The 23,023-nt window shown below is 33.7% G+C and overlaps 5 protein-coding genes across 7 annotated transcripts; 1 reads left to right on the top strand and 4 right to left on the bottom strand.

The window, feature by feature from the left end:
* Nucleotides 1–2,782: 2,782 nt before the first annotated feature.
* LOC131009435 (anthocyanidin 3-O-glucosyltransferase 2-like) lies at nucleotides 2,783–4,443 on the bottom strand. The gene has a single exon (XM_057936754.1). It carries the CDS (start codon nucleotides 4,280–4,282, stop codon nucleotides 2,852–2,854), a length of 1,431 nt encoding a protein of 476 aa, XP_057792737.1. The 5' UTR covers nucleotides 4,283–4,443; the 3' UTR covers nucleotides 2,783–2,851.
* Nucleotides 4,444–6,606: 2,163 nt separating this feature from the next.
* LOC131009434 (anthocyanidin 3-O-glucosyltransferase 2-like) lies at nucleotides 6,607–8,222 on the top strand. The gene has a single exon (XM_057936753.1). It carries the CDS (start codon nucleotides 6,671–6,673, stop codon nucleotides 8,090–8,092), a length of 1,422 nt encoding a protein of 473 aa, XP_057792736.1. The 5' UTR covers nucleotides 6,607–6,670; the 3' UTR covers nucleotides 8,093–8,222.
* A 3,078-nt stretch (nucleotides 8,223–11,300) lies between these two features.
* LOC131009432 (bifunctional adenosine 5'-phosphosulfate phosphorylase/adenylylsulfatase HINT4) lies at nucleotides 11,301–14,068 on the bottom strand. 3 transcript variants are annotated; one of them, XM_057936750.1, is made up of 4 exons: nucleotides 13,911–14,068; nucleotides 12,877–13,427; nucleotides 11,751–11,840; nucleotides 11,301–11,558 (listed from the first exon to the last, which is right to left on the bottom strand). In XM_057936750.1, the coding sequence occupies exon 2, from the start codon at nucleotides 13,367–13,369 to the stop codon at nucleotides 12,926–12,928; it is 444 nt and encodes a 147-aa protein (XP_057792733.1). In that variant the 5' UTR covers nucleotides 13,370–13,427; nucleotides 13,911–14,068; the 3' UTR covers nucleotides 11,301–11,558; nucleotides 11,751–11,840; nucleotides 12,877–12,925. The 3 variants fall into 3 exon arrangements, with proteins under 3 accessions (XP_057792733.1, XP_057792734.1, XP_057792735.1); XM_057936751.1 differs by having other exon boundaries at nucleotides 11,751–11,837; XM_057936752.1 differs by having other exon boundaries at nucleotides 12,877–13,424; nucleotides 13,911–14,047.
* A 1,339-nt stretch (nucleotides 14,069–15,407) lies between these two features.
* On the bottom strand, nucleotides 15,408–16,193 carry LOC131009431 (36.4 kDa proline-rich protein-like). The gene is made up of 2 exons (XM_057936749.1): nucleotides 15,877–16,193; nucleotides 15,408–15,846 (listed from the first exon to the last, which is right to left on the bottom strand). The coding sequence occupies exons 1-2, from the start codon at nucleotides 16,159–16,161 to the stop codon at nucleotides 15,541–15,543; spliced, it is 591 nt and encodes a 196-aa protein (XP_057792732.1). The 5' UTR covers nucleotides 16,162–16,193; the 3' UTR covers nucleotides 15,408–15,540.
* Nucleotides 16,194–20,186: 3,993 nt separating this feature from the next.
* LOC131009430 (major pollen allergen Ole e 10-like) lies at nucleotides 20,187–22,446 on the bottom strand. Its single transcript, XM_057936748.1, has 3 exons — nucleotides 22,269–22,446; nucleotides 21,392–21,841; nucleotides 20,187–20,439 (listed from the first exon to the last, which is right to left on the bottom strand). The coding sequence occupies exons 1-3, from the start codon at nucleotides 22,354–22,356 to the stop codon at nucleotides 20,408–20,410; spliced, it is 570 nt and encodes a 189-aa protein (XP_057792731.1). The 5' UTR covers nucleotides 22,357–22,446; the 3' UTR covers nucleotides 20,187–20,407.
* Nucleotides 22,447–23,023: the final 577 nt, after the last annotated feature.

The raw sequence follows: 23,023 nt of genomic DNA, 5'->3' as shown, positions 1-23,023 counted from the left end.
ATATTCTATTATTATTACTATAGATATTATTTTAATTTAATACATTAGTATATATTAAAAAATTTGAATATGATTACATTACTATATATTAAAAGAAAAAATAATTTAAACCCTCAAAATAAAGATTTAAAAAAATGTAAATACTTAAGGATATGATTATTAATATATAGGATAACATATCTTCAGAATGTGCACTTAAAAAATTATCATGGATAAATAATATAACACACAACTTTATGCGATATTTCTCTAATTTTGACGTAGATGCTAATTAGTAATTACCATTGGAAGAAGATATGGAAAATAATGCATTAGTTTGACATAAAATAATGCACGACTATTATGATATATTCAAAAATTACTTTAAGCAACATTAATTTGTACATTAATTCATCAAGTAATCGTACTAATTTTTTGTTCAACTTTCAACTTTCAATTTTCAAATTAAATTAATTCATTAGTTTGACAATCTTTTATGTGGAGTTATGTATTCATTTATAGCCTACATACCTAATTCTTTCAAAATAATTAAGAGCTTCTATAAATATTACTCTTAGGAGGCCCTTGCTACCTTATAGATCCATCAAATTATAAAAATATGCATGGCATAAGTTAGGAATGAGACTTTGGGAAGAAGACATATAATTTTGATAGTGTAAGGGGGCGTTTACTATTGAGGGTTAACTTAATAGGGAAAGATAGTATATACACCCTCCGTTCCAGCCAAGACAATACATTTATTTTTCGGCACAGAATTTAAGGAGTTGTAGATTAGTGCTTTAAGTGTGTAATAATAAAGTGATAAAGTGGGAGAGAGAATGTAATAAAGTAATAAAATAAGAAAGAGAATGTAATAAAGTGATAAAGTATGAGAGATAAGGTAATAAGAGAATACTTAATTAGTGTTAATTAAGTGTTTAAAATTCCTTATTTTTGCCAAATATAAAAATGTATCATCTTCGTTGGGATGACCCGAAAAGATATATGTAGCATCTTGGGCGGGACGGAGGGAGTATATGTTAACTCATTATTTATTAAGATGAATTCAAATTTTAAGATATCTCAATACCCTTGCTAATTTCTATAGTTTAAGATAATCAGCTTGAGTCTTATCCAATTGAAAGGGGATTGGAGAAATCCCATTAATAAGGATAAAAATTCTCAATTATGTATATTTTAAATCATGAAAAGTAAATGCATCTTAAATTATCTACAAATATTAAAATAACCATTTTACTTAAGCAAATATTGATTCTAATAACAAAAATAAAAATATAATAATGCTAACCACTACTACCCAAAATGCTATATTTTTTGAACTTTTACAAGACAAATTTTGAAAATTTTATAGATTTTATAAACTTAGTTTTTACAAAGTTATATTTGTAAAAACAAATCAAAAACCTTCCATCACGTTTAATCAAGTGTTAATGGTGTGAAACGTACAAAATTTGGATAGTATGGCTACAACTTAATTTGTTCACATTTACTCTATGGACAATTTTGTCTAAAGTGTTAAGCAAAATGATTATTTAAAGGTATTGACACAAAAGAAAAATGGGACATTCCTTATTAGTGATCTTCAAATTTCAAGTATGAGTATCATATAGTGAACTCTCTTTTTGTATGCCATGTAACTATAGTAATTATATATAGCTAGCCATAATAACAATTAGTTTTATGATTTAGAAATATTTAATTGGATTAGTGGGACTATATAAGATGATAGCAAAACAACTTTTTTTGTCTTGTAATTAGAAAAATATAATATGTGCATTTTCTTCGTCTAATCTTACTCAATTATATTATAATATATTATCATTATAACTACAATACAATTTTGATGGTCAAAATTCTACACACGTATATGATTTTATTTTATTTTTTATTTATTTCTTTCTACCTTCTTGCAATTATTTATTAAAGTTAATAATCAATAATTAATAGTATTATAATATTTTTATCTTCAAATTTATTATTATTTTTAATAAAGAGGTAATGCGTGCAACGCGCGTAAACTCTGCTAGTGTCATTAAAAATATTAAAATAAATAAATAAATTCCCCAAACTCTCTCTCGCCACCTCCGAACACCATCGAGCCCCTCCGGCCTCCCCATCCCGAAGGCCGTCGTCACCAAATCTGTGCTCCTCACCCACCTCGCCGCTGCCGGCATCACACACGACTAGCGGCGGTGAAGGACAACACGTAGTTGAGGAAGCGGCTGATCGATACCTCCGGCAAGTCAATCGTATCTTTTTCCTCTCGCAATTCCCATGCTGTGATATGGAGATGGAACGCAAAGTGTTTGATGAAATGACTAAACGAGATATGGTTTTTTATTGAGGACACAAAATAATTATCAATATAAAATATGTTTTAAAAAAAAGAGTAGTGCTATTTGGACAAAATTTATCCAGACAAAAATTGTTTAAATACTTTAAAAATTTAGTTCAAATTTAAAAAGAATTTAGCTATTTTTATTGTTTTCTCCATATTGTATTTTTTTAACAATTGTTTTAATTTTAATTTTTTTTTCGTAGTTTGTGTACTTTAAAAATTACAAAAATTTAAAAGGTTATTAAAAATTTACAATGTGGAGAAAACAAATAAAATTAATTAATTTTTTTTACTTCGAACCAAAAATTATAAATAAATTTATTTTTTTTAATATTTAATCATATTTTGTCCAAATAACATTATTATAAAAAAAATAAAAAATAATAATAATCCAAGTCTATTAAACATGTAACATTTGCTATATTTGTAACATATTCAAATATCTATTTTGAAGCTTGTTTCATTTGCTTTTAAGTACATGTTCCAATTCTAGTAATCTTCATTAAAATTAAATTACAAACCAATATTCCCAACAACATCTTGAATAAAAAGATTTTGAGCAATATAAGAAGATCCACCTTCCTCCAAAGCCGCCTTTGCCTTCCTCCCCATCTCCTCCACCTTCCCCCTCACCCCGCCCCCCTCCGCCCCCATCACCCGCCGTATCGCCCCCTCGATCTCCCCGGCCCCCACGGTCTCCGGCTCCCCGTCCCCCTTAAAATCCATCTTATAATCCAACGTAATCGCCTCTGCCACCCCCGCCTCCCTCGCCAGATAAAACGCATTCAGTTGTTGCTCCGCGTAGAGCGGGAAAGCCGCCACGGGCACCCCGAACCACACGCTCTCCAGAGTCGAGTTCCACCCACAGTGCGAAACAAATCCCCCGACCGCCGGGTGGGCCAGCGTCGCCGCCTGCGCCGCCCACCCGATCACCCTCCCCACCCCTTTAGTCCTCTCCAAGAACCCCTCCGGCAAAACCTCCCCGAAATCGTCGTACTCCTCCACGAGCTTCCCCGACCCCTTCGCCGCCGGCTTCCTCAACGACCATAGGAACCTGCAGCCGCTACTTTCGAGAGCGAGAGCGATTTCTCTCGCCTGAGCTCCGGCGAAACTCCCCATCGTTCCAAAACACAAAAAGACCACGGATTTTTCCGGCTGATCGTCGAGAAATCTCTTCACATCATCATCTTCATCAAATTGGCTGCTCAAGTCCAAAATCGGGCCGACCGGATAAACTTTCGGGCCTCGGGCCGCCATTGACTCGACGGCGTAGGGCTCGAATTCGTAGAATGTGTTCAACACGACGCCGTCCGTCTCCGATAATCTCTTGAAATAGCTCAAAAACACGTCGGCCATCGGGCCGCCGTCGACGAAAACGGCCGGCAGCACCTTCGCCGGAACAGGGAGGGAGAAACACGGCACCGGAAGCTCGGCGTCGGAATTTTTAAATTCCGAGAGCTCCTTATTCTCCTCGAATTTCAATTTAACTACATACTGAAATAAACCTAATGAGCACGCACCTGAGGTGAAGAAACAGTAACACCGTAGGTTGAGTTCGCGAGCGACGTCGATGAATTTGAGGCAGAACATGTCGAGCACGATTCCGGCGATCCGGTGGCGATCGCCGGAATCGTGCTCGATTAGGTTTGAGAGGATTTGTCTGACGTTTGTGATCTGGTCGTCGATGAACTCGAAGAGGGAGGTTTTGGACTGCCGGGACCAGTCGGGGAGGCCGGGGAGGGCGGTGAGGGCGAGGCGGGGCGGCAAGGAGGCGGAGATCTTGGCGGTGTAGGTGTCGACGGAGGTGTCGCCGGGCAGCTGCATGGTGAGGACGGTGATGGAGAGGCGGCCGTCGCGGGCGAGGAGGAGCTTGGCCGCCTCAACGGTGGCGGTGAGGTGGCTCAGCCCCGGAGATGGGATGAATACTAGCTCGAATTTCTCCATTTTCCGGCGATGCTTTTCTTAGCTCAGGTTTTTTTTTTTTATAAGCTCTGGTTTTTGTTTTTAGCTTATGGTGGTTTGTTAAGAGATAAGGTAGGATGAAGAATGAGTGGAGTAATAAAGTGTATAAAATAATAGCCCTCAAAATAAAAAAAGTGTATAAAATAATACTCCCTCCGTCCCATTAAAGTTGGCCACATTCGTTTCGGCACAGAGATTAAGAAATTGAGTGTTATATGTTTTAATAGAGTGTGGCCTACAATTGATGACCAAATTAGTGAGTAATTGTTGACTTAATTAAAGTAATTTTGGCATTTTTAAAAAGTGGCCTACAATTGTTGACCAAATTAGTGAGTGATTGTTGACTTAATTAAAGTAAACTTTTGCCATTTTTAGAAAGTGACCAACTTTAGTGGGACACCCAAAATAGAAATGTGGCCAACTTTAATGGGACGGAGGGAGTAGAAGCATTAGAGCACTCCCAACAGAAATCCCAAAATTATGCTCCTATATTCCTCCCTAAAGCTTCCCTATTTAATTTTAGGATCTTGATTTTATAAATGCATACACCAGATCTCCTATTTTCTACATAAAAACAATAATTATGTGTGGGCCCTACTAATTATAAGCTTAAAATAAATTTAGGGTGGGTGTAAATTTAAGATTGAATTTAGGTAGGTGTAAAATTTTTTGTGGGCCCCATCCAATTTAGGGGATCTGCTGAATGCATTTTTTTATCTCATTTTCAATTATTTTAGCTTAAATTTAGAGTTAGTGATGCATTTAGGTGATCTGCTGAGGGTGCTCTTATAATATATAAATAGACATAAACTCCTATCAGTGTACGAATGGAATACAAATAACAAATAAGATTAAGAAGATATTCGAATATCGATTTGAATATATAATTATTTTTACGAATATGAATTGAATCTAATAATATTTGCTTTGATTTCATTCGTTTACATCCCTAGGCCCCAGTGCTCACGGCTCCCTCCTCGACTTGAGCAGCCTCTGTAGCGGCGCCACCTGCTTCTTCATTTCCATGACGACAATCTCTCTCTATGTAAATATCATTTTAATTTTTTTAGCGCACAAACGTATTTGAACCTTATATAAATATCATTTTAAATTTCAAATTATTTTTACATTATTAATTATATTTTAAATTATCAATTTATATATATTTTTTTGAATTATCTAATTTATATTAAATGTAACTCGCACTTGACTCGTTGAATTGCCAAATCACTAAACTATTTTTTATTTTTATGTTTCGACATCGAAATCCATGTCATTAAAAATATTAAAATAAATAAATTTATTCCCAATCTCTCTCTCCCGTCACCAAATCTCAGCTCCTTACCCACCTCGCCGCTGCCGGCACCACACACAACTAGCGGCGGTGAAGGACTACACGTAGTTGAGGAAGTGGCTGATCGACATGCTGTGATATGGAGATGGCACGCAAAGTGTTTGATGAAATGACTGAACGGGATATGGTTTCGTAAATGCTTGTGTGTCGCATGTTCCACATAAACAAATATATTTATTCAACTTTTTATGTTGTTTGTGGGCAAAGTATAATGTACGTGCCATAGTAATAATGACTATTTTCTTCTCAGTAGGCATAGTTATAGGTATTAGAATATGTTTGAGATCTGAAATCCGTAACCTAGTCATTTTCCTCTCTCTATCCATGGGCTTAGCCAATTTGATGAATCACGTAAATCTGTGTCTTCTTTACGTTTTCTGTTCATTTATTGCTCTTTATATAATCCTATTCTGACACAACAGAATAGCCAATATTTACAGAGAAACGAGCACGACGACCCTCACCGTCAAGGAAAGTCGTATGAAGACTTAAAATTATTACAATTTACTAATTCAAAAAAAAATGATTACAATTCATAAGGTTAGATTTTAAGTCATTAATTAATATTCAGTTATTTTATTTTATGCTTAAAGCAATCAATCAGCGTTTATCTTTTCTGTAAAAAAATATCGAATAGGTTCCTTAATCTATATGTGTATAATTCTTTTTAATTACGATATACCTCATCTTCTAATTATTAATTCTACGTTTACTTTTTTCTTCATTATATTAGTATCTTTTTTATTCGTCATTATCTTTTTATCTTTCTTTTACTTATTTCGTCATGATCTTATTATCTCTCTTTTACCTTCTTTCTTTTTCCACCGTGATCTTATTATCTCTTCTTTTTTTTGTCATAATCTAATTATCTCATCTTTACTTTGTTCCCTAATGCCATTAATGTCACAATATTATTTAATGGCCTAGCATATCATCAACCACAAACTCTCAAAATTTCTCAAATACAAGTTTTAAAATAATTTAAGTCGAATTCGAGTTCAAGTTGAAATTTTATAATGTCAGTGGAAGAACTCCAACTAATCTTCATCCCGGGACCGGGGATCGGCCACATTGTCCCGGCAATCGAGGTCGCGAAACTCATTCTCAACGAGGAAACGCGACTTTCCATCACGTTCCTCCTTATCAACGACCCTTCAGTTCGTGAATACACGAACTCGAGCCGTTGCCATTCCGATCCTCACCTCCGGCTCCTCAACCTCCCCAAACTCGAGGAGGAGAGGAGCCCCAGCTCCGACTCCAAAACAAAGTCGGGGCTAGCTCCCGTCAGGAGCCGAGTGCACGTTGATAGGCACAGGCCGCTCGTCAGAGAGGCCGTTCTCAACATGATGGCGACGAGAACCCGAGTTATCGGGCTCGTGGTCGATATGTTTTGCTGGAGCATGACCGACGTCGGCGACGAATTCTCCATCCCGACTTACGTATTCTTCACGTGTGGCGTCGGCTTCCTCTCGCTCATGATGTCGATGCGAAGGTTGACCGACGAGCACGGCGTCGACATAACGGAGTTCAAAGATTCCGACGAGTTGATCTCCGTCGCCGGATTCCTCAACCCTGTCCCAGCGACGGTTTTGCCGTCGGTGATCACCGACAAAAACGGCGGCGCCTACGGCGTCGTGTCATCGGCCCGGAGAATGCGGAAAAGCAGGGGAATCTTGATCAACACTTTTCAAGAACTCGAGGCGAACATAATCCAATCCCTCTCAAATGATGATCAAATGCCGCCGATCTACCCCGTCGGACCTCTCCTCAACCTCGAAACCACGCCGGAATCAGAATTTTCCGATGTAATTCGCTGGCTGGATCGACAACCTCGCAACTCTGTAGTATTCCTCTGCTTCGGCAGCGAGGGTGGTTTCTCCGACGCACAGATCAGGCACCTCGCGGCGGCGCTGGAGTCGAGCGGCCGGAGATTCCTCTGGTCGCTGCGGCGGCGGAGGCAGAGGAAGACAGATCCCTCGATCCCGATCGAGATTCTGCCGGAGGGATTCTTGCAGAGGACTAAAGGAGCCGGAAGAGTGATCGGATGGGCGCCGCAGGCGGCGGTGCTGTCGCACGCCGCCGTGGGGGGGTTCGTCTCCCACTGCGGCTGGAACTCGGTGCTCGAGAGCATGTGGCACGGCGTTCCGATGGCGGCGTGGCCGATCTACGCGGAGCAGCAGATCAATGCGTTTCAGTTGGTGGCGGAGATGGGGGTGGCGGTGGAGGTGAGGGTGGATTATAGGGAGGATAGTGAGATTGTCGTAACCGCGGAGGAGATAGCGGCGGCGATAGAGCGGCTGATGGAGGAGGGGAGTGCGGTGAGAGAGAGGGCGGCGGAGATGAGAGAGAAGAGCTCGGCCGCCGTCGCGGACGGTGGCGGCTCGCGCGAGTCGTTGGCCGGTTTGGTTCGCGACATTATGCGAAATTCGAGTGGTTGAGATTAATATCATTTTATGAATTTTTCGTAATAATAATTTTGTATGAGAAATTTGAAAGTTAGTATATTAGTATTGAATATTGATTGCTAACCTTACTAAGCTTGAAATAAATCGTTCAATTTGTTCGTTACTTTTGGCAAATCGATTTTTTTGAATAAATTTATAATTAATTTTTAATGTGTTTGATTATTTAATAACTCAAATACTTAATTTTATATTTTATTAATTTATATCAGTACAAATATTTCTAGAAGGAGAAATTTTCCTACAAATAGAGCCACAGTTTGCGTCGATGCATTCTTGAGCGTCGCGGCAGTTGGAAGGGCATTCTTGTAAATTCACGCCTCTTTGCAAGCCTCTAGCTTCAACTACATTGTGGGATGGTATAACTGCAAAAAAAAAATTACAACGAATTAAATACTAATAATTTCAAAAAATAAGTATATTCGAGAATTATTTTTAAAAAGTTCAAATTATATCATGGGATCCTCTGTTGCACAAGTTATGGTGTTCCACCTGCTACTAATTTTATCGTTTTATAACTATTTATTATAAAAATTAAAACAAGTATAAAAATATTACTACTATATAATAAATCCTAATCAATAATTTATCACTCAAAATTGGAATTTAAAAAAGTTATATACGCTAATTTTAGATTATTTAAGTATAATTAATCCTAATAACTAATTATATTTTTAAAATTTCGAAAATATTTTTTTTTAAAAATATAAACCATAATTGAATATATTAAAATATAACAAATTTATTTGAATGATTAAAAACTGCATTAAAAAAATTGAATGTAAAACACAAATGAGACACCAAAAGTGGGTCAGAGAATCTCATATATATGCAGAAAATGAATATCTCTAATAGTTTACAAGTTGAGAAATTCAAAGAGAAATCAATGAAACTGGATGCAATATATATATATAATTCGAAATATTGAAGGGAACAGAAAAGCTAACCTGTTGAAACCACGAAAACTGCAACAAGAATAAACTGGAGAAGTTTAAAAATATTGGCCATGTTTGAATTTTGATAGATTTTGAAAGCTTCTGTTTAAATTGATTTTGAAAGTTTATGCAAAATTAGTGCAGAATATATAGCAGAAATTTATAGTTTAATATGGTAAGAATATAAGTATAGTAATGCTTTAATATAATTTCTGATTACCAAATAGCGAATATATATTATAGAAAAGTTATATTAATGAGAATATCGATCGAATGATACAGTATAGAAGTATATCCAATAATCATCATTTGTTTTAATTATACCTAATATGGTTTGACATAAAATCATCAAATAAAATTGAAAAATCACCAATTGATCATGTGACATCTTGGGTTTGTTGATTTACCCTAAAAAAGATTTTAATAATCATTAATTAACACATGTTCCAAGTGCACAAATTAAAACGATTCAAGAATGGAATATTTTCTAAACATACATCTCCCATTAATATCAAAATATAAAGAAAAAATATTTATAAAGAGGAGTTGGCAATCTTATTTTTTCAACAAATAAACATACATAAGATGACAAACAAAGAGAAAAATATTAACACGTATCCTAGCTTTTGTCATTATTAGGTTGGCCAGTGCGGCTTTTTATCAATAAACAAAACATGTCCATGAATAAGCATGTTATTAATAAATATTACTATATGCAATGTATTAATATATAATAATATTGTTTAGTCGATGTTATCTTAATACTTCGTATAACATTATAGTATATTTTCAATATTGTTGTAGTAAATTAATGTTAAGATTATTAAGATATTATTTAAATAGCAGATATTACTATAAGAGATTGAAAGTTGAATGGGTAAAAAAAATCTATTTTGATTGGATTTGGGATTAATATGAGTATATAAATTATAAACGGGAACAAATACATAAATTTGTAACAACTCATATTTATAAAATTAAACGGGTTCATGTAACTAATCAAAATTGTGATGGGTATGAGTATATGCATTTTAGATGGGTAAGAACATTTATCAACTTGTCTTCATGGAACTTTCTCAAATTTTAAGTGTTTTGTTATTCAAATTATTCGGGTATGATTAACTTACATTCTTGACGAGTACGAACATTTGATTAACATGCTTATGTGATTAGTTTTTTTTTTCTTTTTCTAATTTATGATCTCTTAGTTTTGTATATTAGTGTTTATTTTATTCTTTAATATTCGAGTCTCTATTGAGATGTAGGCGATTATTGTGATAAATTATATTTATAAATGTAAATATGTATGAATATTAACACGAGTTACTATACATTTTTGTGATGAGAATGGATAGTAAAACCGTTACTTACATAGCAACTCAAATATATTACTTTGATATAAATATTGTTTAACTTATTATAACTATAAATACAATTAAAATAGTCCCCAAGGGGCAGGGTTGGCCGTGGGCATAGGCAAGGGGTACGACTGCCTAGGGCCCATGGCAAAATGAGACCCCAATTTTTTATTTTTATATTTATTATTATTATTATAAGGAAGATTTTTTTTAGTCACACATTAGGCCCCAATCATTAAAAAAAAACATACAAGTTCAAAGGCTCCAATCCTATTCCATTAAAAAAAAACAATCCACAAGCACACAATCGTGTTAAATTAAAAGGGCCATTTTTTTCTCATTTTACTTAGGGCCCGTGAAATCTCTGGAATGGAGCTACCAATGGAACACCAAGCGGTGCGAATTCCTTTCTATAAATAGTGAGGTCTAGGGTTCAAACTCCCCCCACCCCCAACCCCCCAAGTAAAAAAATACAATTAAAATAATTATGTGTCAGAATTTCGATGAATTGCACACTAATTCTATCTTAGTGTCAATTGCAAATTATAATTAGTTGTTCAGTTTTCCATTGAATAATTAAGGGTAAAAATAATAAATTATCAATTTTCTTGACATACATGATGTGGAGAACTTTACTATTAATATTAGACTGATTTAAAGAATTATATATATCACTCGTGAGATGGTTATACATAATATCAATTATAATTATTAATTATAGATATATATATATATATATATAAGTTTAATACATCATATCAAAACAATGAACTGCGTATTATAGATATTTTAATATATTCTATAACAACACGAAATCAATATGATAAATTGTAAAAAACATTCCAATAAAATATATTACACCTCATCTCATACTACATACCAAACGAGCTCTTAATCAATATAAGAGATTCGATAAATATTAATAATTGCAGCATAAAATGGACAACTTTATTTTAATTCATAATCATCTAAATTTAACAGCAAACTAAATTTGGGAACAAATTCTCTTAGAAGGTGAAGCCAAACATCTCACTCCACATCCGGGAATAGCAAGGCACTGCTGATCATTAGTGCAGCGAGATGGGCAAAGCTCTAATTTCACTCCTTGCTGCAATTCTCTAGCTTCAACCACATTCGATGATTGCATAACTGCAAAATGAGTCGAGCCTCGTTAATAATAATAATAATAATAATAATAATAATAATAATAATAATTATTATTATTATTATTATTATAATAAAACATAATCTAAATCCAAAGAAATTCATCAATCGTATATACAATGAGTCGAGCCTCGTTCAAATCTTTAATAGTGAAAGAAGGAGAAAGGAAAACCAAACCTGTTGAAACCATGATAATTGCAACAAGAATGAATTGGAGAACTCTAACAATATTGGCCATGCTTGAGTTTTGATAGATCTTGATGCCTTCTGCAAAAACAGAGTGAGTTATATAGCATAAATTGATGGTTTGAAGATGGTAACTATATCAATTCATTTCAGTAATATCAAGCAGGATTCTATACATCAAATATCAATTAAATTTATGTTTCTCAAGATTATATATTGATGACTTGATTCCATTCCATTTTGATCAAAAATAGTTGAATGTGAATGCATTTATTCAGACTTTATTTTTGACATAAAATCATCATTTTAATTTGAAATCTTGATGTAATCAGGATTGTATTTGATGCGAGATATCTCATGTTCGAAATTGCATGCAAACAAATGTAAATAATGCAATTACACAAAAAATTAGACTTTCCAAAATTACAAAACGATTATAAAGATCAGAGATATTGAAAAACTTACACAGGTTTTCAAATTATGCCACATAGGTTTTATTTCTCACAAATTCAAATTATGTTAAAATTGAGATTAAATTTAAAATTGGTGTATTTTCTGGCCAAATTTTAAGATCATGTTATTAATCAGAAAATTGACAAACTATGAGTATTTTTCGGCAATAACCCCAATTACTAAACTTGGACCAAATTCTAATTTTGCACACCAACTTAGAAATTTGCACTCACCAATTTAGAAATGCCCGGCAATTACTGAACTTTTAATTTAATCTGCTTTTGCAAATGAGGCCGGAATTCGTCATAATTTATTTGGCAAAACACAACTTACATGTCAACATTAAATTGTGCCGGAAGTAAAAACAACATTGTTTTATTCGTCGGCCTATGTATCCCCCTCGGATTTTCAAACGGCCGTGTCAACATTAAATTGGGCTGAAAATCCAACTCATCAGCAAGATCAGATGAATTTAAAAGCTCATTAATTGACAGGCATATTTTATTTTTAAGCTGGTGTGCAAAAACCAAAATTTGATCAAAGTTAATTGATTTATAGGCTATATATGTACCAAGACTAACAATATATAAGCTAAAACCAATACTCAGAAACCAGCAAATCACATAGCAATAGCAGCACATAAATGAAAAGAAAAGCTCAGCACCTGATGTAGTTCACCAAGTGTAGCATCGACAAAACCATAATCGAGAGCCTCAGAGAAAAGCCGGTGGCTTTATCCTCTCCAAGAGCTTCTCAGCTTCGATGAATCCAACAAATGGCCCCAAAGACAAGTACTTCATAGCTCTCCACCTAGGAGTATATGGAAGTGCAAAGCAATGCAGATGGAGGTGATCGACACTATTAAAAGGGGGTTGGTGGAACCCGAACCTGTACTGCTCAGCATGAGGCGCGTCCCTCTGCAGCAGAGCTCGGCCGACATCCAGCATGTTGCTGACCAGAGCAAAGTCCTCGGACCTTCTCCGGAGTTTCTTGACAGTCGGTATGTGCTCGACTGGGATGACCAGATAATGCCTCAATGCGGATGGATTGATGTCTTGGAACGCGACCACCTTGTCGTCCTGGTGAAGGATGGTTGCTGGGGTCGAGGCACGGGCGATTTGGCAGAAAATGCACGACGATGAGAGAGCTCCCGACATAGCCTATCTCTTGGTAACTCAGTAACTGCATTCACTCAAATCCATATCTCTATATCTTCTACAAAGAAATGCACATTTTTTAGAGTTTTAATTGAAAGAGTCCAACTGCAGAAGATATATTTCATTTCCTATTTTGATTAACAGAGATAAAGAATTCGAAATCAAAATCACACTGCAGAAATGTATAAATCTCCCTCTTTTTCATTGACAGCAATAAGGAATCGGAAATCGGAATCATAAAGACTGACTATTAATCAACAAATCAACCGGCAAACAGCTATTAACCAGCTAAATCAAAAGAAATTTCACGAAATCCAGACATCGGTGATTGATTCAAATCAGCTCAAAATTCGAAATCAACCGATTTTTTTTTTTCTGGATTATTGGAAAGCATAGAAATTATGATTAATACTTCAGATTATCATCAGCTAGAAAATGATCGCCATACATGAATTTAATTCATCTCGAAATTCAAGCATAGTCGAAATCAGAGAACAAACATCAGTATCAAAAGCGAAAGATGGAAATGCAAAATTAGTACCACGTGACGCAGACCCGGTGGCCGGTGGCCGGTGGCGGTGGATGAAGACGCAACAGCCGCCGTGGACGATTTGGGGATTTAGGGGTTTTTTCCTTTTATTTTTTTATTTTCTTTTTCTCTCTTGTCATTACCATTTTATGCGCTAATATAGAATCGTTTCATATATTATAATATTCATCTCATATATTATATTCATTTCTTGATTTGTTTTAACCCCTTTCTTATGTAATCCTACATATATTATAGCAAAATAAACTATATCCTACGTGACGTCGTATAATCACTTCATTTCAATTTTCCTCAATTCTCATTCATTCTTATTTTTTCTAAATTTTTAATTAACAATTTTCGATATCTAATAAATTATATATTCTAGAACTCCAATTCAATCATTCCTCTTTTTGAAAAAATCGAAACTATCAAATGATAAACTTGATATCTAATACTATGCTAGAACATTGTAGCTAAATTCGATATCTAATAAATAAATATATATATAGGCCAAAAAATTATTATTATAAAATAACACAATTAATCATATCATATTTGGCATCGTATAATCACTTCATTCTAATTTTTATTTCTCATTCATTCTTATATTTGTCTAAATTTTTAATTAATTTTCATATCTAAAAATCATTATATTAATATTCCATAAATCTTGCATGAGTAAATATTGGGAACCGAACTCCTCTTAGTTTTAAACTCTAAACGCCATTAAATATAAATAAATCCTATCTTACGTGGCGTCGTATAATCACTTCATTCTAATTTTCCTCAATTCTTATTCATTATTATATTTTTTAAAATTTTTAATTCATTTCCATATCTGAAAATCATTAAATATCTAAAAATCATTATATTAATATTTTCCATAAATCTTGCATGAGTCTTCTTAATTTTAAACTCTAAACGTCATTTAATATCTTATATTAATATTCCACATGTCTTACACGAGTAATTGTAATGATTGTGATTCGGTCACACACGAAACTTTTGCAGGTGATGTCCTTGGATGATATTGCCTTTGTACATGGGATTATACTTTTTATTATAAATTTAATTTGGCTAATATTTATTTGGCCAACAATTAAGTTCGCTAAATAAATAAAAATGTAATTAATTTTTTTAAAAAAATAGTATAAATAGATCAAATTTAAATTAGCGTAGTTCAATGAATAAAGCGAAATGTCTTTCCTTTTAATCATTTGCACTGGAGTTTTATAAACATAAGTAAAGGTTTCTTCGATAATAATTCAGGTATTATAATTCAGTATGTTCACTACTGCACAATATTTATTTTTAATATAAAATTTATACTAAAACCACTGCTTGTGCATGTGTCATTGATAAACTTATTTTATTTGCGCTAATTGCAAGTATTCGATATTGTCAAAATTGAAATTAAAGTATTATTCATAATACATGGAATTTTCACGCACAAATAACACAAGTAGATGAAGATTACACGAGCCATTTGTAGCAGACATTTTGAAATTGTAAAATACATAAATAAACATTAATTTCTCAATCGAAGAAGATAGTACATATTATTTTACTTAGGCAATGCAACAACATATAACACAAAATATTAGACATATGCTATAAAAAGAACTTGTAACAACCTTAATTAAGTAGGGCACTGAAATCCAGAAGGTGGATTTTTGCCACAATCAACAAGAACTTGTAGAGCAATGGGAAGGAGAATGTTGATATTGAGAAGCTTGGCTTTGATGGTGGTGCAGAGGCAGAGGGCTGCATCCAACCCGGCCACCCCCTCGAGTACCGTGCAGCACTCGTCCTTGGCGCTTGGCCCGATTCCTATATGCACGAGGCCATTCAATACGTCAACGCATGCACCTAGTTTTAAGACGTCGATGGGGCACGCGTCTGGTGCTTTTGGTGGTGATGCCATCGGAGGTGATTTCGTCGGTGGTGACGATTTCGGGGGTGATTTCGTCGGTGGAGGTGATTTCGTCGGTGGTGACGATTTCGGGGGTGATTTCGTCGGTGGAGGTGATTTCGTCGGTGGTGACGATTTCGGGGGTGATTTCGTCGGTGGAGGTAATTTCGTCGGTGGTGACGATTTCGGGGGTGATGGCGCCGTTGGTGGACACGGTTTCGGTGGTTTCACCTTTGGTGGTGGCTTAGTTGGAGGAGTGGGGCCACAAGATGGACATGATGCTTGAGAAATAAGAAGAGTTCCTAAATTGAGAAATATTATGAGTTGAGCAATATTATAGTTGCCCATGTTGAAGATGTTGTTGCCTACTATGATAGTTGTGCACCATGCTATTTATAGGCATTGAGAGAGAGAGAGAGGGCCCAGCTTCCTTATTTAGGACTCAAGAATTTTATTCCATATTTGTTTTTAAAAAATTAATATGTCTAGTGTATATATTTTTTTATGGTAAAATTATTGTGAGCCATTCACTAGTTATTGGTCGTGCAGCCCGACATAGTATTTTTATTTTATTTGTTTGGTACGCAACAAACATTCCTACTCAATTTATAATCCCAATTTTAATTGGAACGAAATTTATTGTGTATAATAATTACTCCCTCCGTTTTTTATTAAGTGTCCCCAGCCGTCAAAATACGCATACCAATAAAATAAGATATTTTATATTTGTAACCTTAGTAATTATCATAATAAATGCATATATACAACTAATTATTATATTCATACAAGTATTAAATAAGGATAAAATAGGGAAAATGTCATAAATATATTCTCAAATTTTGAAATGGGACACTTATTGAGAAATAAAAAACTGAGTTAAATGGGACACTTATAAAAAAACGGAGGGAGTATTGGAGTAATGCAACAAAATACTGATTTTGGAAGCATATTATTTCATGTAGAATTGCATCCCTTTAAAATTTGATGTAATCGTTCTAGCTAGATAAATATAATGTGTCGACCATCATTTCAATAATGTCAACACTTTTGAAAATATTGTAAAATTAATACCCCCATTTTTATTTTATTTTTTAAAAAAAAACTCATTTTTGCTAATCACTGAGAAGTTGACATGTAGACAAGGGCAGACGTAGAAAATTAGTTTTGGAGGAGATAAAATTGATTTTTTTTCAATAACAAACAATGTTAAAATATTTTTTCTCAAAAACATAAAAAAAATATATAAGGTGAAACCAAATTTATATATACTTCTACTTGTTATTTTTTTTTTGTTCTAGAAAATATTTGTGAACAAATTCTTAACCTTTCGGTCACACAATTGGGATTGCTAGAATGAAATTATCCACCCCACAAAGTTTAAATTTAATTGATTTCATCTTTACCAAACAATAGTGCAATCAAAATCAACAAGACTAGCTCATCTCACATAGCACAATGCATTAACAATGGATTCAAAACCTTACATGAACTTTGAAAATAAAACCCTCTTATTTTTTTATTGAATAAACATATATTTTAAATGATGCATTGCAGTAGACTCGAACTCGAGACATTCGATTCCAGGCCAACATATGCACACAAATAAAGCCTCTTAGCTTGAGTGTAAAGTCCACAATAGTGCTCGTCTCACATAGCACAATGCACTAACAATGGAGTCAAAAGCTTGTATGAACTTTCAAAATAAAACCCTCTTATTCATTTATTGAATAAACATAAATTTTAAAGATCGAATCACAATAGACTCGAACTCAAGATCTTTTTAATTTCAGACCAACACAAGCACACGAATAAAACCCCTTAGCTAGAGTGAAAAGTCCACAATAGTGCAATCAAAATCAACAAGACTAGCTCATGATCTCACATAGCACAATGCACTAATAATGGATTCAAAACCTTATATGAACTTTGAAAATTATAAAACCCTCTCATTATGTTATTGAATAAACATAAATTTTAAAGATCGCATCTAGCAGACTCGAACTCAAGATATCATTGATCTTAGACCAACACGCGTACGCAAATAAAACCTCTTAGCTAGAGTAAAAAGTCACTTGTGTGACGGCTAAGTTCTAAATATCCAAATTGGTGTGTCGGGCAAATATGAACACAAAAGTAAGATCGTCGAAAATACTAAATTCTTGGCCATCATTCACTACATTTAATGTCTTGGTACACGTTTCTTATAAGATCCAAATAAGGTAGGGCATCTTACGGCTGCATGGCTCCAATTTTCCAAAGGTTATATCATAAAGGAATCGAAAATACACTATGAAGATAGATGTATTCTTTTAACGTTTTATTATGATTGTTTAATTTACTCTTGAGTTATCCATCCAAGTTCCTCTATCTCAACTTATACGTCCCATCGTCGTCCGTGTCCCATTGTTAATTTTACTATTTTAAATAATTATTATAAAATAAAAATTTACTATTCCTCCATCTAATTCTTCTAGCTCGTCTCATTTCTTTTCGACATTGGAGTTAATAAGGTATAAATTGATTAAAATTGGAGTGATCCACATATTTTGGGGGATTAATTATTACTTCATTCGTCCTATAACAAGTGTCTTGATTCTTTTCAGCGCGTGAATTTAGACGTGGATGGTTAAAGGTTTAAAAGATAAAAAGTGATGCCCCCCCCCCCCCCCGCTTTTCAATGAGATGAATAGTTTATTTTCTTAAGAAATGAGACATTTGTTATGGTACAACTCCAAAAGAAAATGAAGAGACTTGTTATGGGACGGAGGAGCACCTTTTATGAAAATGGGACAAGAAGAATCGAACGGAGAGAGAATTATATTATTAATTCTAATTAACATTTGTTACAAAATATTGGAATTTAAAAAATTAATATAACCTAATTATGGAATAATGACCTAAATAATCATTTTTAAAGCTATATAAACGCAAATTAAATATAAAAAATATAACTATAAACCCTAATTAAATTGGTGAACCCTAGATAATACTTGTAAATTAAAACCAATCACATGCATTATATTGAAATTGATTTTTTTTTAACTCTAATTTTCTTTTCCTATTCTTTTTGCTCGATATATATGACAAAATAATATAATAATAACTAGTTTAGTTTACAAACTTTAATATTATTTTCCTATTCTTTTGCTCGATATGACAAAATAGTACAATAATTTCAGTGTATTATCTCACTCAATGATAGTGTACCACAACTACAAGTACTTTTCAACTCACATAAAATCTAAATATGTTTTGATGTCGGCAGCAAAGGATATAGATCTTTTAGTATCGAGGTAAAGACAATAAAATCCGACTACCTTATTAAATTAATTAAGGGTAAATTTGGTTTAAAACCATAATAAATTTCCAAATTTTGGTTTTTCCCACAAAATTTCATTCTTGTTTTAAAATACATAATAAATCACTTTTTTTGGAATTTCCCATAGTGTGACTTTCTAGCGAATTTTTCAAATGACGTGGCGCCGAACTTGAATGATGTGGCATATTTAAGGGTTAAGTATCACTTTCCCCCTCAACGTTGACACCCCTATCGCTTTTAACATCCTAACGTCAAGGTTGGCGCTGTTTACTACTTCAACGTTTCAAAACTGAAGCAAAACGCCCCCTCGTTTTAACGGCCGCCCCAAGCGCAGCTCTAACGGGATCAAGCACAGTTAAAACGCAAGGGGCAATTAGATTGTCGTGTCACATAATTTCCATGTAATTACATTGTATTGGCACGTTATTTAAATTTTTTATTGGAATCTGTCATCGTGGGAAATTCCAAAAAAAATAATTTATTATGAATTTTGAAACAAAAATAAAAGATTGTGGGAAAAACCAAAATTTGAAAATTTATTATGATTTTATACCAAATTTACCCTTAAATTAATTATACACTTCAATGAGTTTGTTAACTTTTATCAAGGGAAAGACAAGAAAATCATCAGCCTTTTAAATTAATTGGTATTTTAAAAATTGAAAATTCAAATGTTTTCAGATCCATGTGTTTATTGAGATTATGTAGTTCATAACTTCAATTTATTATTACTATTATTATTGAGATTCATGTTTGCATTTACTTATATTAAATTATATTTAATATGTATATTTATTTATTTAAAATATCGTTCTATTTCAATATTAGTCGTGCATCGCACGAGTGGGGCGTATTACGGTATTAGTAAAGCATAATGCTTGACGTACAAGAGTGCACGTATAAATTCAAAAATACATAAATGAATTATTCGAAAACATGCAAATGCATTGCTGCATATACGTATATACCGATCGAATTATTGAAAGATGCATAGTTATATATATACTTGTATACACAAATATAACTTTATCTATAATATATATAATAGTCAAAATCGAGAAAACACTCTTTAATAAACTTAATAAAGTTCCATGATTAGAGATTTTACTGTTCTTTTAATAAGTACATTATCAATTTTGAATTTCTATGCAATGACATAAAACACATATCAAGATATTATTAAATTCAAATATTAATGAAGCTAGAAATAACATAGATCCTTGATTTTGTTTATATGTATTGATTTGAGGTTTTTATTCTGTCTTGTGATATTCTTCAAGTGGAGAGGAAATGGCATTGATCATAACCTGCACAAAAAAGTTAATATAGTGAGAATTCTCATCATCAAGTGCTAAATTATTTATTTATTTTTTCAGTGTTTATCTAGTTTTCTAATTCTAATATTTTCAAACTACAAATCTCTCATTCAAAACTACAAATAATAGAGATAGAATAACAAAAAATATTTCATTGGACACGATAGGTTTGGATCGAATCTGACATTAAAACAAATAGAATAGAATTTAGCAAGATCCGGTTTAGATCTGACTCGTTATCTTCCTACTTAAAGGCATCCCAGCAAGACTTGTCCGTTTCTTCATTTATAGAAATGGTATTGTCACTTTTTTTTATATAGACAAATGGTATTGTCACTTTCGACCTTGTAGTTTATTACTTTTTTTAATACAATATATTTGGTTTTCTCCAATAAAAGATGCTTGTAGAAAAGAAAAGGTTTGGCCATGCTAGTGGGTCGAGAAAAATCACATTGGGCCCTAATCGGGCCGGTCTTATTGGGCCCTTTTTTTTCTAAAAAACACTTAAAACAGTTTTATGATAATTTGCCTAAAAAAAAAGTTTCATGATAATTTTCTTTCTGAATTTAAATTGGGCCTTCCTAAATGTTTAGACCAGGCCGGGCTGAGGCCCATCCTATTGGGTCACAGCCTACCAGCCCAATTGATACTTTGAATAATTTTTTTTTTCAAATCCATTTTATTTTTATTTTTATTTTTTTAACTTATTTTTTGCATTTTCATAATATCAATTTTTTATATTGTAAATTCTTATTTCATTTTTATTTTTTCAATATTTAGCTCATATATATTCAGTTAAAATTATAATTTATTATATTTATAAATTTTATATGAGTTTATATCAATTTTATATAAATATAAATTATTTTTCGTGCATTGCACAGGATACAAATGTTGATGATATGTTATTTAATTAAGACAATTTAACCTATGAAAAACTTACTTGGATCAACCGTGACAATCATAGCCGATCCTCCAAAGTCACAAGTTCCACCAATCGATTTAGTCTTTTGCCAATAACTATTGAAAGCATAGGAAGCGTGTGCAACCACGGTGTCCGGTTGGGAGCACGCGCCGCCGACCTGAGTCGGCCGGCAGTCGGCACCCGACGCGCAGGCGTAGTCCAACGCCTGCTGGATTGTCGGGGCCGGCACCGTGGGCTTCGCCACGCACCACGACGCGTGGCCGGGTTTGGCAGAGGCCGGCGCCGGCGGGGTTGGGGGGCCTTGCGTGGGCGGCGGGAGGCCGGCGGTTGTGGACGGCGTCGACGCCGACGGCGGCGGATATGTGCACAATGGAGGGTAGTTTTGAGGAGTTTGGTATGGTAGAGTAGGTTGGAATTGAGCCATTGGTGTTGAAGTTGCATTCTTGATTGAGTCTATGCCTAGTGAATCTGAAAAATGACAATTGATAGAAATAATATAATGGTTAGGTTTAATTATATATATGTTCTAACTTTGAATTTATCAACCCATATAATAAATTAAAATTAAATTGAATGGAATGAACCATAATTAATAATTACTATAAAATTAAATAAAACATATAAAATTGAAATTGAAGAAATAAATATGCCAAGAAATAAAAATTGAAAGTGAGACAGACGTGGGACACTGAATCTCAAGTGACGCAAAAAGTCCCTAGATCGAAAAACTTGTATGAACTCGAATTAGAATAGTCAAGATCGTTGGAAATTTTGATAACAAAATGCAACTTAATTGATAAAACATTTCTCCTCCAACCGTTCGAGCTCACAAATTAATATAAGAAAACAACGAAGCTCAGACATTTTTTATTACATAGTGAAAAAGAAATGTTACCATAGCTTGATATGCAATTTGTGAAGGCTAATAGTGTTGAAAGGGCTAAAATGTAGGGATTGATGATAGAAATAGTTCTTTTCATCATTGAGATTGAGAATTGTGCGTGTGTGTGTGTGTGTGTGTTTGGAGATTGAGAATTTGATGTGAATATTTTATGTGTGTGTGTGTGTTTGGAGGCAATTTAAATGGGGTAGTTTTGTGAGGAACATATGCTTGCCCCCAACACAAGCAAAAATTCATGCAAAAAAGAAAAGTAGTGAAATTCGCCCTTTTATTACTATTTATTTCCTAATTTACTTAAGTGGTAAGCTATCAGCTGAGAAATACTCCAACACAACGAACAAATAGGAGGAATATAATTAGGGGAGAGGAACATCGAAAAAAAAAATAATAAAAATAATAATAATAATAATAATAATAATAATAATAATAATAATAATAATAATAATAATAATAATAAAATTGAAATGCAAAAGTATGAGTAAATCAAACCATTAGATTAGTACAAATAAGAACAATTGTCAATTGCAATGCATTCGGTTTGATGCCGAGATAATAACCGTCTAAATACACAATATTTTTATTTTTTATTTTCCTTTTTAATTTTGCATATCAAAAGCATTTTCAATGCTCACAATTCAATCGAAAACCCATAACTCGGAAGTCCTAATCGTGCAAATCTAAATCTCAAATCCCTAAATCCACAGGGATGGTGAACTCAAAATCCTTAACCGCGAACTATATAGCCTTGA

This window comes from Salvia miltiorrhiza, chromosome 2 (assembly GCF_028751815.1).
Source record: "Salvia miltiorrhiza cultivar Shanhuang (shh) chromosome 2, IMPLAD_Smil_shh, whole genome shotgun sequence".
Lineage (NCBI taxonomy): Eukaryota > Viridiplantae > Streptophyta > Magnoliopsida > Lamiales > Lamiaceae > Salvia > Salvia miltiorrhiza.
The sequence above is the reverse complement of the archived record's forward strand: the minus strand, read 5'-3'. Positions and strand labels throughout refer to the sequence as shown.

Excerpts from the sequence above, each read along its gene's own strand:
- LOC131009435 (XM_057936754.1), bottom strand. The coding sequence starts at position 4,282 with ATGGAGAAATTCGAGCTAGTATTCATCCCATCTCCGGGGCTGAGCCAC.
- LOC131009434 (XM_057936753.1), top strand. The coding sequence starts at position 6,671 with ATGTCAGTGGAAGAACTCCAACTAATCTTCATCCCGGGACCGGGGATC.
- LOC131009432 (XM_057936750.1), bottom strand. The coding sequence starts at position 13,369 with ATGTCGGGAGCTCTCTCATCGTCGTGCATTTTCTGCCAAATCGCCCGT.
- LOC131009431 (XM_057936749.1), bottom strand. The coding sequence starts at position 16,161 with ATGGGCAACTATAATATTGCTCAACTCATAATATTTCTCAATTTAGGA. Across the intron at positions 15,847-15,876 it reads CACCACCGACGAAATCACCT|CCACCGACGAAATCACCTCC; the intron begins CCACCGACGAAA and ends CCGAAATCGTCA.
- LOC131009430 (XM_057936748.1), bottom strand. The coding sequence starts at position 22,356 with ATGATGAAAAGAACTATTTCTATCATCAATCCCTACATTTTAGCCCTT. Across the intron at positions 21,842-22,268 it reads AAATTGCATATCAAGCTATG|ATTCACTAGGCATAGACTCA; the intron begins GTAACATTTCTT and ends GTCATTTTTCAG. Across the intron at positions 20,440-21,391 it reads GATTGTCACGGTTGATCCAA|GTTATGATCAATGCCATTTC; the intron begins GTAAGTTTTTCA and ends TTTTTTGTGCAG.